This window comes from Oxyura jamaicensis, chromosome 1 (assembly GCF_011077185.1).
Source record: "Oxyura jamaicensis isolate SHBP4307 breed ruddy duck chromosome 1, BPBGC_Ojam_1.0, whole genome shotgun sequence".
NCBI classification, from domain to species: domain Eukaryota; kingdom Metazoa; phylum Chordata; class Aves; order Anseriformes; family Anatidae; genus Oxyura; species Oxyura jamaicensis.
Window position 1 is genome coordinate 116,612,432 of NC_048893.1, and position 14,524 is coordinate 116,626,955.

Sequence of the window (14,524 nt, forward strand, 5' to 3'; positions counted from 1 at the left end):
GGTCTGACTCCCTTCAGTACTCTGTACGCAGTGTGTCCTAGGCTTGTGATCTTTATTTTCTTCTGAAACTTCTCCAGTTGACCAGTATGATGTGTGCTACTGTGCTGGGTCTGTCTGGGATGGAGTTAACTTTCCCTGCAGCAGCCCACACAGTGCTGTGCTGTGCACTCGTAGCTAGAACAGCACTGGTAGCACTCCAGTGTTGTGTCTGCTGCTGCACAATACTGGCACCCCACCAGGACTCCCTACAGGTCCCCAGGAGCCAGCAGGCTGGGGGTGGGCAAGTGATGGGGAGGGGACATCACCAGGGCAGCTGACCTAAACTGACTGAAAGGATGTCACACTCAGCAGCAAAAAGGAGGGCTCTCGTGGTGGAAGGGCCTGTCCTCCCAAACAGCCATTACATGTATTGAGGTCCTGCTTCCCAGGACGTGGCCAGACATCGTTTGTTGATGGGAAGTAGAGAGGAACTTTTTTTTCCTCTCCCTCTCTGCTTCTGTATGGCCTCTGTTTTTTGTTTTGTTTTGTTTTTCCCTCTTCCTTTTCCCTTTAATTAAGTCATCCTTATCTCAAACCTTGAGCTCTTTGTGTTGTATTTTCTCCCTCTTCCTCTTTGAGGAGGGGGTAGTGAGAGAGCGGCTGTGGTGGAAATCGGCTGCCCACCCAAGTAAAACCACCACAGGGCAATGTCGCTGGTGAGTGAAAAAATTGAAATGTCATACCCCTACTCTTAAACAAGTAAAATGGTTAGGAGACATTTCTTCTCAGAAAGAGCAGTCAGACATTGGAATGGGTTGCCCAGGGAAGTGGTCAAGTCACCAGTCTTGACACCCCAGTTGGGGGTGTTCAAGGTTGGACGTGGTGCTTAGGGACATGGGTTAGTGGGTGACATTGGTGGTAGGGGGATGGTTGGACCAGATGATCTCGGAGGTCTTTTCCAACCTTACTGTTTCTATGATTCTGTGTAACACTGATCAGAGGCGAGAGCCTGAACTGGAAAACAGCATGTGGAACATCTGCAACAAGGCAGATAAGGCTGCAATTTGCAAGGTCCTGCAGTTTTGCCACCTAACCTAACCCTCAAAAGTGGCCCAAAAGGAAGCTGGAGAGGGACTCTATTAGGGAGTGTAGCCATGGAACAAGGAATAATGGCTTTGAACAAACAGAGAGGAGATTCAGAGTAGATGTGATGTGAGGAAGAAATTCTTCACTCAGAGCACAAAGTGCACAGGGGAATTAGGACTGAAGATGCACCTTGCTTCTGTTCTTTTCTGTAAAGAATAGAACAAAATTACTTAAAACCCAGTGTTAAAAATAAACCCAGGGCACAGGATGGGAGGTGGAGGGCAGTCCATGTGGCCGAGGGGCAGCCTTCCTCTCTGGCAAGCCAAATGGCCCAGGGGAGCCAGCCCCAGAAAAGGGGCCCTCAGCCCCCCAGCCCTCCTCCTTCTTCCACGTGAGGGCATCTTCCAGGCCGCCCCCAACACAGCCGCCTTTGGCTACGCGTGGGCCACTCCATCACAGCGGCCTGCTGAGGTCACAGTGGCCACCACTGCCCCGCCTTTGCTGCGGGCCCTATAAACCAGGAGCCCTGCAGGTGGCCCACCACTCGCTGAGCTTCTGGGCACTCTGACAGCCAACTTGTGTGGCAGGAAGAAGAGCCGAGGCAGCAAGGCGAGCGGCAGGCCTCCTCGGTGTGAGAGGACAGCGATGCAGTCCAAGGAAGCACCGAGAAGGAGTGCACCTGGCAAGAAGTGTCACGGGCAGAGGGGTAGCGCCTGCGGCACAACAGACACCAGTGCCCAAGGGACCTCTGGCGTGCAGCCCACAGACACTTACAGGCGGTACCAGTGGCACCGCAACGAGGCAGGGAACAGGCTGCCCCCTCAGCCATACAGCGACAGGGGGCCTGGGCCTTCCCACTGGCACAACGGTGGCATGGGGCGAAGGCAGGAGCGTCAGCCAGACAGCCACAGGGAGCAGAGGTGTGCCTGTTGTCCAGAACACAGTGTGGGACCCAGCCATGGCCATAAAACCGACAGCAGCATGGAACTCAGGCATGGAAATGAACTGGACAGTGGCATGGGTCCTAGGCACAGAGCTGGACGACCCCCTGGTTCGGCACCCTGGCCTGAGAACATCCCAGATGGAAGGCATCCCATGTGAGCAGTCCCAGGCAAGGGCTGGCTTGTCCTTCTGCCAAACACCATGGAGCCCATGGAGTCGGATCCACCAGCAGATGTGGAGGAACCAATGGAGGTGGATCCACCTCGGCCAGACCAGACCTCTGACTACTCCAGCACATCTTTGCTCTCCGCCATGTGAGTACACCAGAAGCATTGCAGGAGTGCCTGACAAGCTCCCTACTGGTTGTGCAGGCTCCATCCTAAGCATTAGCTTGGAGCCACCAAACACCATGGACATCCTGCAGGCTCACCTGCAAGATGTCCCGGCAATAAAGAATTGCCAATTCTTGCCAATTCTCAGGGGTTGTGTGAGTGCTTCTTTCCTATCTCCCAGCCCTTGTGCAACAGGTGGCATCCCTTCTGCACAGAGCCTCCAGGAAGAGCACAAGAGAGAACCCAGATTCCTTCGGGCTGCTGTGCTGGGCTGACAGGATTCCCTGAGGGACATCATGCACCTTTAACATGTGTGAAAATAGACTGAGGGGTGAAAATAGTAGTGTGTAAGTGATTATGGGTGGCTAATTTCTTATATTAGGAGTGAGTTTCTTTATCTGAGTAACGGGTAACGATAGACATGGAGAAGGCTGAGGCACTCAACAACTTCTTTGCCTCTCTCTGCACTGGTAGACGGGCTTCCCAAGTCTTTCAGTTCCCTGAACCCGTACATGGAGGCTGGGGGAGCAAAGTCCCACCCACTGGCTGATGGGAACTGAATGGTGTAGTTACAAGGCCTCTCTCCATCATAGTTGAAAAGTGCAGGACTTTTCCACAGTGGCAGAAAACTATTGATTCATGTTCAGCTTTTCATTCATTACAACATCCAGATTCATTTTTAAGGAACAGCTGCATAAGCTATATTTATTTTTCTCATTCTGTGTTTCTGCAGCTGTCTTTGCCCAAGTGGTACTTGCACGTGCCCATAGGGAGCCATCATTTACTTTTACTTCAAACATCTTCTCTAAGCTGTATCACTTTGAGCCCCAAGCCCATCCCATGTCTGCAACATCTTGCAGTTTCATGTCACCAGCAAATATAAATGGTAAACTCATGTGCTGCATCACCTAAGTCCTAAACTAAAATTCCGACCAGTAAAAACCCAGTGAAAATTCTGCTCTATACCACTGTTATTTTGATAGTGAAACACGCTGAGAACAGAGCTTTGTAGTTCTCCTGGCAGGTCTGCAATCACACAGACATCATTTATTTTGGGGCACAGTCCCCCTGTTCATAAGCTTTTGTGAACAGTATGAGAATCTATCAGTAGGATCAGTATAATACATCTATAGATTCTCCTCTATCCATGAGGTCTGTCATCCTATCAAAGAAGGAAATTAAATTGCTTTTGACATTTTTTTGTTTTTGAGCCAACTCTTACTCATCGTCCTGTCAGCTTCTCTCAGCTTTCACACAGTACCATGATCATTTGTTTTAGTATTTTTAGAGAAGTTAAAGGTAATCTGTCAGGGCAACAAATCCCTTGTTCTTCCTTTCTTTGTTTTTTAAAGAGCACCATTACATTTGCCATTCTCCACTCTGTCATCTTACCTGAACCCCACCATTTCTGAAGGACACAGCACTCAGGTCACCTCAGGAACTGGCTGAAGCAAACCACAAGGGGTAGTTTTTCAACATTTCACAAGATCAGGTACTTGAACATGGTTCATCTTAAAAGAAGTGAAACATTGTTCTCTGGTTGCAGCCCCCACTGAATGCAAGAGAAGGTTAAGGCATCTAACTAATAACCCTTAGAGGATAGCCTTCTAAAGATGAAGCTATAAGACACAAACCCTAAACTCCATGTCCTGCTGTGTTAATTCTTCATTAACTGTCTAGGTAGCCAAAGTCTGACATTTTGAATTCACTTTTTGATATAGCTTACAAAAAGTTTTATCTTCCTGATATTAGTTTGATAGTCTTTAAAAAATGAACAACAACAAAAACCCCACTCCCTCTGTGAAATTACTGATTCTTCCCCCCTTTAACATAATAATTTTATCATGTCTTTTCCTTATGTATGTAATTCTCATATGGATGTAACAACATCCAGTTCTTACATCATGATACTTAACCGAGTTCTATTGCACAATACACCTCTCCTTTCCTTCGTGGTTATCTTGCTGAGCCAAGCTGCAAAATTCCATATTACTATCCCAATCCAGGGCAATATTCCTCCAAGTATATATGAAGTAAATACATGTTTTTGAACATATAACATCTCATTGTTTATTCACTTGATATCCTGTGTTAAAATACCAATTCTCTGCTTTTCAGCACTGTGTTCTTCTGTCCTCCTCCATTCTCCCTACTTAACATTCTAACAGTGAGAAATGTGAAGATTAATCTACCTCCTTTTGTTTTACCTCCCACCATGGCACAGCTTACCTAAGAACTCTCTCTAATTCTAAACATCCAGGGGAAAAAATATATCGTAAATACACCCTCCTCCCCTTATGCAAAAATGCTCAGTTACTGTAAACACAGGAAAAAGCAAGGATAAACCCATGCCTTGAAATGCTTGGACTCACGATATTTACTTCTCTTTCTTTACAAATCCACCTACCACATCAGCCGGAATGTACAGTCCTCGCTTGTTCTTAATTTTGTTAATTTTCAATTACTTGATTCTTACATTTATGTCTTACTGTGAATAGACTGTCACTGTTTGCAACTGATTTTCAGAGCATTGCGCACCAACGACCTAGTATCTGTGATGCTTGCAGCTTTCTTTAGAAAGCAAGCTAGTTGAAACTAGCTTGGAACTGGAAAAAAAGATACTCTGAAATATTGCAGCAAATCAAAACAGCAGAAAGCCTCTTACCTTGTTTATCTGCTGTGCATATAATTTTGTGCTAAGAGGAGATAAAACTAACACCAGCATAAAATTACTTACGGAGAATTAATCTCTAAATATATCCATAAAAGCTGTACAACTTACGCAATCTTAGCACACACCGAGCATTTCCACTGCCCATCAGCTCCCACAACACGACACTTAGTGCAAACTCTAAGTTTGCAGGTTTGGCACAGGTCTCCTCTGTCAAAGATTAAGCCCAGGCTTTTCTGACAACGAACACAGACTCTGCTGTTGTCCTGTTGACAGTGTCGGTTTCCACCTTTCCTTCTCACTTCCAGAAGCTCATTTTTCAATTTCCTAGAAGGAAGAAAATAAAGGGTTTGAATTTGGAGATACAACTGATTTTTGCATGTTATTAGGATGAAACCTCTTGGAGATCAAGCAACATTTCCATCTTCCTGTGATTTGTATAAACTTTCTAAGAGATTAAGACTTAGCACTAAAAACTACAAGGCACAAATAAGGACAATATAAGCATTTTTTATATATTAACTGTATTTCTGACACATACGTGGCAAAGAAGAAAACATCTACCTCTCAGGCATACAGCCAAGAGGAAAATCTGCAGCCTTGTGGTTGGTGTGCAGACAGCTGAGCAGTTCTGGACCACTGGCAAACCATATTCGCCTGTCCCTCATCAATAATTCAAGTCATGCTGAGCCCAGGTTGACTGCAGCTCAAAACTGGGACTATTCTGTGCTTCCACATTAGAAAAAGAAAATCTTTCCTGTAACTAGTGTGCATTTAATAACATGCCAGGGTAGAGTTAGCAGGGAAAACAAATGCAATTCTGCACTGGCCTTCAAATCTTGAAAAAAACAAAAGCAAACACCTAAATAGATGTGGCATCATGGAATAACACCACTAATTTTTTTAAAAAATTGAGATTGTCAGTTTAAATAATGTAACCTGAATGTTACCAGTTCCACCACTACTGACTCTGAAGGATAAAGGTATCTGCATTTAATACCTTATTTAAAGACTGCAATTTCAAGGGTGTGTGAGTCAAGTCCTTAAGGGAAAAATAACTATATGTAAGAAGTTACTACTACTACTACATTCCCAAATAAAGGAAAAAAAAAAAATGAAGAGAAGGACAGAAGGAATCAAGAAGACTTGACTATCATCAACAGAAAGATGATAGTGATAGGAGAGGCAGTTTTCTGTCTTCCTGGCCTAGGGACTCAAGCAGGACTCCATCATAACCCAAACCTCTCACCAACAGCTCCTTGTACCTCAATTCCTGACCTCTACTCCAGAGCTTTCCCTCCCATACCAGAGCCTCAGGCTCTCACCCCTCACACTCCAACCCACAGAACCATCTAGGTTGGAGGCAATGTTGGAGGTCACATAGCCTAAACTGGTGCCCAGAGCAGAGCCAACCAGAAGAGGTATCTCAAGGCCCTCTTCAAATGAACCTTGAGTAACTCCAAGTAAAGAGTCCCTGGGCAATGTCCCTGGGCACCAGCCCCACAGTCTGACCAACCTTATTATTTTCTTTATAAAACAAACAAAAAGAGTGGAATAAAAAAGATGGCATAATATCTAATCAGAATCTGCCATATTTCAGCTGCTTCACATTGCTTCTTGTTTTTTATACTGCTGCAGAGACTGGCACAATTTTGTTCCACTACAGACAGCCATGAGAACAGCAGCAGCTGAAGACAGCAACCAGGTCTTCCCTTTGCCTTAAGGCTGAGGAAACCCATCTCCCTCAGCCTACAAGACGTAGAAGGGGCTCCAAACATCCTTATGGCCCTCCATTGAACATGCTCCAGTATGTCAGCGTTTCTCTTGTACCAGGGACCCGCCAGATGGAAACTCACTTCCAGACACGGTCTTACAAGTGCTCAGCAGAGGAGATAATCAGTTGCCTCAACTGCTAACGTAAGCCCTGTATGCGGTCAAATTTGCTACTTCAGGGCCAGCTCCTATTATCCTCTCAGCTTTCTCAATAAACAACCTACAGCACCCCTGCCCACTCCAGGGTCTGTCCCGACTTTCCCCCTGCCTAAACCCCTCTCATTTCAAGCTTCTCTGCCTTTTCAAGCCCTTTCCATACTCCAGTCTACCCCAGAACATCCCCTTTTCCAGGTCCCTGGTTCAACAGTGCTCGGTTCTCTCGAACTTACGCAGCTGTGTATTGCTGTACCCCCACCCCATTCCTCCCCTGTGCTCTGTGGTGCACTGCCACCAGCCTCCAGGGTCCTTCTGCCACGAAGCACTGCAGCTAACTGGACTCACCATCTCCACACGTACCTCAAGAGAGATTTAAAACACCTGGTTACCGGTTTCACTTAAGGATCAGTGAAAAGGTCAGGAAGAAAAAGACCTTGTGAACACAAAACCAATAAAAGATTATGGGTTGCAGCCCCAGTGAAGGAGGCTGAGAACACTGTGTAGGTCAACAGGGGCTAAGGTCTGACAGCAGTGGGTTATCTGCGGCTACGTGGCCTTGTTACAGGGATTGCCGGCATTTTGCTTCCCACTGGGGTATCCAGGAACGAGAGCTGCTCTGCCGCCACCTGGTCCACAGATGCTCAGCCTCAGACAGTTTTTGAAAAGGGCACGTCCCATCACTCCGGGTAGCAACTACAAACCCTGGCAGGCATTTTCCTCTGCTGGTGTCTACTCAGAAGTGATTTATTTTTCATGCAAGGTGCTGCTTTGGATTCTTCTTTTGCCACATTAAATCCAGACAGCCCTTCTCCCATGCCATAGACTTAAGAGTCTGTCCAGTCTGAGCTTTCTTGGTACTTTTCTAACCATTCTTGCATTCATTGATTACATCTCACATCTATCTACCTCCTGCAGAGATACAGATAGCTACAGGTCCATGTCCAATTTCTTCTAAGTACAACCATCAGCCACTAAGGCATATTCAGTTTCACTCATCTTCTCTCCCCTACCCCCCCCAAAAAACACCCTCCTGATGCATCAATGCTGAGTTTACGTGGCAAGGTGGATTTAAGCTAACAAACAAACAAACAAACCACCAGTGGCTCACTGCATTTCAGGAACTCTGTGGACACTGACGTTATCTTTTTAGTACCTATCAGTGTGCCCCGCAGGCTGGATCCTAGCATATAATGTTAAAACAAAACCTTCACTGAACTCCTTCCATCCTGGCCTCCCTGCCTACCCTCCACCCCAGCTTTCAGGTCCTTCCTTAACAAGAAGCATCACTAAGCACAACATGTGTCTTAAGTAGTTACAATTTTCAGTAAAGGAATCTCTCTCCCCAAAACAACAAGCAGTGAGTGATTTTTAAACAAGAGCTTTCTCTGAGGGCAACATGTTGAGAAAAACTTATCAATGTTTCAGTGTTCCTTTGACATTACAAAGGCATTGCTCCTATTATCCTATTATTATTATTAATGGTGGCCACAACAGTATTTTCCTCTCTTCATGTGATACAAAATCTTGAATTCTTATCAGATGCTGGTTGATCTACCAACACCATGAATTTTGAAAAGTGCAATTTGTTGGTTTTTGAATACAGGTCTGCCTTCAAGGACTACCAGTAAATTGAAATAAATAAATCAATCCACAGCTTTCCTGCTCACTGAAACATGTAAAATACAATACTTAAAAAGCGAGCAAATAACGTATGGACAGACGTGTTGAATCTGAACTTTGGGATTCCCTAAACCACTTGCTGAACTGAACTACTGATTGACTGTAACAAATACGTTTGTATCTTATGAAAATAAAGAAAAAATGTCTTGAGGGCCAGGAAGATTAGAAGGAGGTATGTGAGTCATCTGAAAAAAATCCATCATCATAACAGCCACAGCCTAGTTGCACCCAGTTACATCACACTGAACAGGGATAGCACGTGCGGCACGAAGCTGGCCTGACTTACCCACAGATACCCTTTTTCTCCCCAGTATGGGAACCAGCTGTATCGTATACATCCAATTTCCTTTTGCCATTCCAACATTTGAGCTCTCCTTATTTTTAAAGGAATCTAATTAATCATGCAGTTAGACATTTTTAATCTCAAATATTAAACAACAATTAATCTTTATTGATCCTCTCCTAGCAGTATTATAAAATCAGAGAACCACAGAATGGTTTGGGTTGGAAGGAACCCTCAAGACCCCCTGGTTCCAACCCCCTGCCATGGGCAGGGACACCTCCCACCTGACCAGGTTGCCCAAAGCCCCATCCAGCCTGGCCTTGAGCACCTCCAGGGATGGGGCATTCACAGCTTCTCTGGGCAGCCTGTGCCAGGGCCTCACCACCCTCTGAGTAAAGAATTTCTTCTGAATATCTAATCATAGAATCATTCAGGTTGGAAAAGATATCTAAGATGATCTAGTCCAATCTGTAACCTAGTAATCTAAATTTACCCTTCTTTAGTGTAAAGCTATTCCCCCTTGTCCTATCACTGCACTCTCTGACAAAGAGTCCCTCCCCCGCTTTCCTGTAGACCCCCTTTAGGTTTTGTAAAGTAGCTGTAAGGCCTCCCTCGAGCCTTCTCTTCTCCAGGCTGAACAACCACAGCTTTCCCAGCCTTTCTTCAGAGGAGAGGTGCTCCCATCATCTGATCATCCTCATGGCCCTCCTCTGGACTGGTTCTTATAGGTCCATGCCCATATTAAAGAGAAAATTAACTCCACAGAAACCAATTTAATAAGCTGCTGGAGAAAGAATCCTATAATACACTGAAGTTTCTAAACCATCTATTATAATAGCTGTTTGATGGATGATAGATATTAAGAAGAAAATTGTTACTGACAAGGATAGCAGAGTATTTTGCCATTCCTCTAACTGTGAATTTATATTAAGATCTGTCTCCTGTTAGACAAAATACAAAAGTGCATAGGAGAGGAGTTTTGTTGTAACTAGTATTCCAGGTAGAACTGAATGACTTAATCTAAACCCTTCTATATGGGGCCTAAAATACCTTATGGAGTATCAAAGCAGGAGACAAGACAACCTTTAAGATATGGCTCATGTCCTAGATTACGTCCGTCGAACAAGTACACATGAAAAGTTGAGGCCTTGAAAACATGAGGAAAAAACATGCAGGCAGCAAAGCCAAGAGATGGAGAGCAGTCATAGCTCCAGGCTCTGTCACCCACAGCCTGCAAGAAGCACAAAACAGCCCCTGAAGGAGCCTGGCCCTTCCCTACCAACTGCCTCCTGGCTCCACACACCAAAGGTGCTCGTTCCCTCGCAGTTTCAGCCTCCAGAGATGGAACATCACAAGCCCTTATCATCTTGCAGAGACCAAGAAGTGAAGAGAAGCCTTAAGAGAGACATTTTTTTTTAATGCACTTTACCTCAGAGAACATTTATTCCCCAAGTTTAGAAAAATTGAATAGTTATACTGCTCCAAGAGGCAGACAGGCACTGCTCAAGCCATTCACTTAAACAAATGTCATCACTGTAAGCATGATCTACTTGCTTTGACTCAGGTAATTCAGGTAACTCATTTCTTTCAAGCCCTACCCCCCCCCCCTTTTTTTATTTCAATAGGATTTCGATAGGATTTCCACTCTTTTTTGATAAGCACTATAGAAAGCATGGTATATGTGATTCCTCAGTTTGATTTTTCAAATTGCTTCTACATCTTCCTTCTCCCCCTTGTTTTTAAAGACTTTTTCATCTTAAAAGATGTAGAACAACAGAATTCAAGTATTCCTTATTTTATTTTGCTAGTCTCAATTTCCCAGAGTTCAAGCAGTGTAAAAATTTCATAAAAAAATAAAAATAAAAAAAACCTGTTCTCACCCAACTATAATTGAAGACCTAAGCAGGGAACAAAAAAAAAAAGTTTAAACGTATGAAATTGCTCCAATCTTTGTAATGCCTTTAAACTAGAAGAGGGTTTAGATTAGATATAAGGAAGAAAATCTTTACTCTGAGAATGGAGAGGCCCTGGCACAGGCTGCCCAGGGAAGCTGAGGATGCCCCATCCCTGGAGGTGTTCAAGGCCAGGCTGGATGGGGCTTTGGGCAACCTGGTCAGGTGGGAGGTGTCCCTGCCCATGGCAGGGGGGTTGGAACTGGGTGATCTTCAAGGTCCCTTCCAACCCAACCCATTCTGGGATTCTATGATTCTATGAATCTTGCACCATCAGAATTTCTTTCACCAACAAAAGAAAGAAGAAATGGAGAACAAAACAGGCACCACTAAGAGAACCAGCACCAGGAACTACTTTATTTTGAAATGTCTCTGGTTCAAAAAGTAACAGTGTTAAAAGAAATAGTTCACTTTTCAAAAGACACAGATGCCAGACAACTTTCCTTCTTCCTATGCTTCCCATATGGACGAACAATATGCTTTAACATAAGAACTCTTCCCTTAAGATATTTCTTATAGTCAGTGTTGCAAAAAACAAAGACCATATACCATACTATGTACTGATTTATAATCATTTTGTGCTTACAAACAAGTCCAAATATATAATCAGCAGGTATATCACTTACCACTCTTGTTACTCAGACTTAAAAAATAAAAATAAAATAAAATAAAATTGCCAGAGTATTTGCCTGTAGTTACCACAGGGTGGTATCCATGCTAAGTTTCTCCCATACTGTAATGGAGTTAATAAGTTCCATTGCTGCTGATGCATAGGGAGATGCCATTCTAGTTAAGTGATGAGACAGGAATGCCAACTTTCTTTGGCAAAACAGAACTGAGGTTGATGCAATCCTTGTACACCTTCTGGAAACCTAAACACTGGGGAAATGATTTAGGTAATTACTCGGTAAGGCCTTACTCTTGGAAGAAATTGGCATGTTCCTTCTTTGTTTTCTCAGTTCAGCAACTGCTAGACTGCTGTCTCCTCTTCTAAAAGGCTGGCAACTCACAGCTTGGCTTTGTAAACAGCGACACGAACCTTTGTATTTTAAAAGCCGTCTAGGAACACAGTCAAGGTGAGAAAGCAGTGTACATTAGCAGCAAGCGTGTCATGTGTGTTTGCTCTGTGGTAGCATATTCATATTGAGGTGAAGTGCTAGCTCCCAACACAGCCATCACAGCCATCAGACCCAGCTGCTTCCATAACACCACAGCTGGGGAGGATGCAGCAGGGCACATAAGTGAACCAACAAGAATGAGATGAAACACACCTCTACAGGGCACAGCTCCCTTTCAGCACATAGATCATTCTAATGGTTTAGTTTTCATTTCATGACGTTAAAAGGGTTTGGATGAAAAGGGTCTTAAAAGAATAAAACTTCAAAACCAGTAAAGCGATAGGAAAAAATATACATTTCAGTCTAGAATATTCAGTTCAGTGTATTGACTGACATACTCTGGATGCAAATTTCACTCTGGATGCAAATTTCTCCCAGCAAGTCAGATGTTCAACCCTACATTTTCTCCCCCACTATGCTCAATTTCACTATTTGTAGCTATTTTAGCTCTATGTGATTGAATGAATTGACCCTAACAAACTTGTCCTTTAAAAACCATCATGATGACTACTCAACTGATACCAAATGCATAGTAGAGCAATATTTAAGACACTGTAAGCTATTTTCACAAGTAATCTGCAACTTTAAATCCATATTCAAACAAAATTTCCACTGACATACAACATACACTTTCAGAACATAACTAAATCCCAGTATTTATTAAAATTGGTTACTTTTTAATTACATTTTTATAGTATCAAAACTAGACCACAGAAAGCATACGTGTTGCCTTCTGTGTTTTTCTCACATGTAGGTGAAATATTTATACATCTTATCAAAATATCAGAACAGCCACCTGCATTCCAGAATGCAAGTATGAGCAGAGTGAATGTAACTCTTAACAAGTTCATTACTAGGACGTCTTCCTACACTTACTATTGCTTTCACACTAAATAGAGACTCGTAAAGAAAGACACTGTAAGGAGCTGATACCACTTTTTTGTTTGTTTGTTTTAAGAGGAATCAAGGTACTACTGTGTTTTTTGTTGTTGTTTTGTTTTTCCTGATGGCTTTTGAAGGCATAGGAATAGAAAGAAAGAAAAAAAAAAAAAAAGAAAAAAAAACTGTTATCAACACAGATTCAGAGTACAGCAGACAAATAAAAATTCTTCAGTATAGACTAGAAGCAAGTATCTTGCCAGAATGAAAAAATACATTAAAAAAAAATACAAAAGGGCTTGTTCTTCTGCAAAGTACTTCAATAAAATATGTAACAGATTGCACCAAATGGAATTTCAAAGACAACATATGTTCCTCTGAAGTATACTTACGAGACATAATTAAAGATATCCTTGCCAAGTTGTATTCAGAAAGAAAAATTATGAAGCCTCCCAGGAAGCAGTTACCCACCCAGCTTTTTATAGTTTGCATATCTTGGAAGTCTTTTACAGACTGCATTCCACCCTTATCAGACACAATACGTTCCAGTGACAATACTCCAAGAATGCCCTGAATCTAAAACCAACTGGTTAGTATAGGTGCCAGAAGTATATATGAGTTAATATCACAACCTGAGTTATCCTAATTAGCATCGCATTTCAGATTAACTTTATTTCTAACCTTTTCTTAAGGTGCTCTTTCCATTTGTACTAAAACACAGGTAGGCCTAATACCACCGGTCTCTTAACCAAACCAAGTCCTGCAGAGGTCCCTTTGGTTTTCAGTAGGTTTGGCAGAGAGATTTTCAGTACCACAAAAAGAACAGGTAAGTAGCATTTTTTAAGACTTCATAAAGAACAAGAAACAACAATTACAAAACACACACACAGAACTTTTAATTCACCTATTACTGCCATGTCCCACTTGAGACTGGTACACAGCAATAATAAGAAAGAAAGGTTTGGGAGGTTTGGGAAAGCTAGTGACTTGTTAAACTCTTGCTCTTAATACTGAAGCCTTTGATAGATGACTGATACATGGCATACATTTCTGAGGCCAGTGCCTTCTAAAACAAAATACTTACTTTGAAGTGCTTATCCTATTACAAAATAGAGCACAATGCCTGGAACAAACAGTGCTCCATCTGTTTTCTTGTGTTCTGTTTTCTTCTTCATCTGACAAATGATGGAGGAGGTTAAACAATTAATTTGCCCACTCCATCATAAAGAAATTCCCTTTCTTGCCACTCCTGCACCAGGACAGGCACGCCAGTTTTAGCCCACTCCATTTAGATGAACCACTGTGCTTGCCCAGTTAAAAGGGCTGCACACACCAGCAAGGGCACTGCACTTAGACTTGGTTATCTCAAGAGAAGAAGCCTTCCAAAACCAGTGGCTAACTCTGCATGGTTTCCCAAATAATAGTTTTGTACAAAAGAAGCCTCAGCAGCACATGTCTAAAAGGCTTTTTAGGAAATCAAAGGGAAGAACAATGCAGCCTGGCCTTGGTCATGGACAGAAACCAGCAAATGCTGGAAATCTTCCCTTTGTAATGCATTACGCTTGGCAGCCTCGAGTGCGACACCGAGTGCTGCACATTATCCACACCGAGCCTGTTTCTCAGAACCGACACTAGATAAAAGGACAGCAGCGAGCAGTGATGGGAAGCAGCAA

The 14,524-nt window shown here is 43.2% G+C and overlaps 1 protein-coding gene across 6 annotated transcripts in view; it reads right to left on the reverse strand.

Annotated features, from left to right (window-relative positions):
- Positions 1-14,524, reverse strand: part of SYTL5 (synaptotagmin like 5) — an 86,027-nt gene that overhangs the window by 42,459 nt on the left and 29,044 nt on the right. For 5 of the 6 annotated variants that reach the window (XM_035316026.1, XM_035316022.1, XM_035316025.1 and 2 more), the window contains exon 3: positions 5,122-5,337. In XM_035316026.1, the coding sequence (XP_035171917.1) occupies positions 5,122-5,337 (216 nt within the window). Of the gene's footprint in view, positions 1-5,121; positions 5,338-14,524 lie in introns of those variants that run through there. The other variant, XM_035316027.1, reaches the window with a different exon arrangement.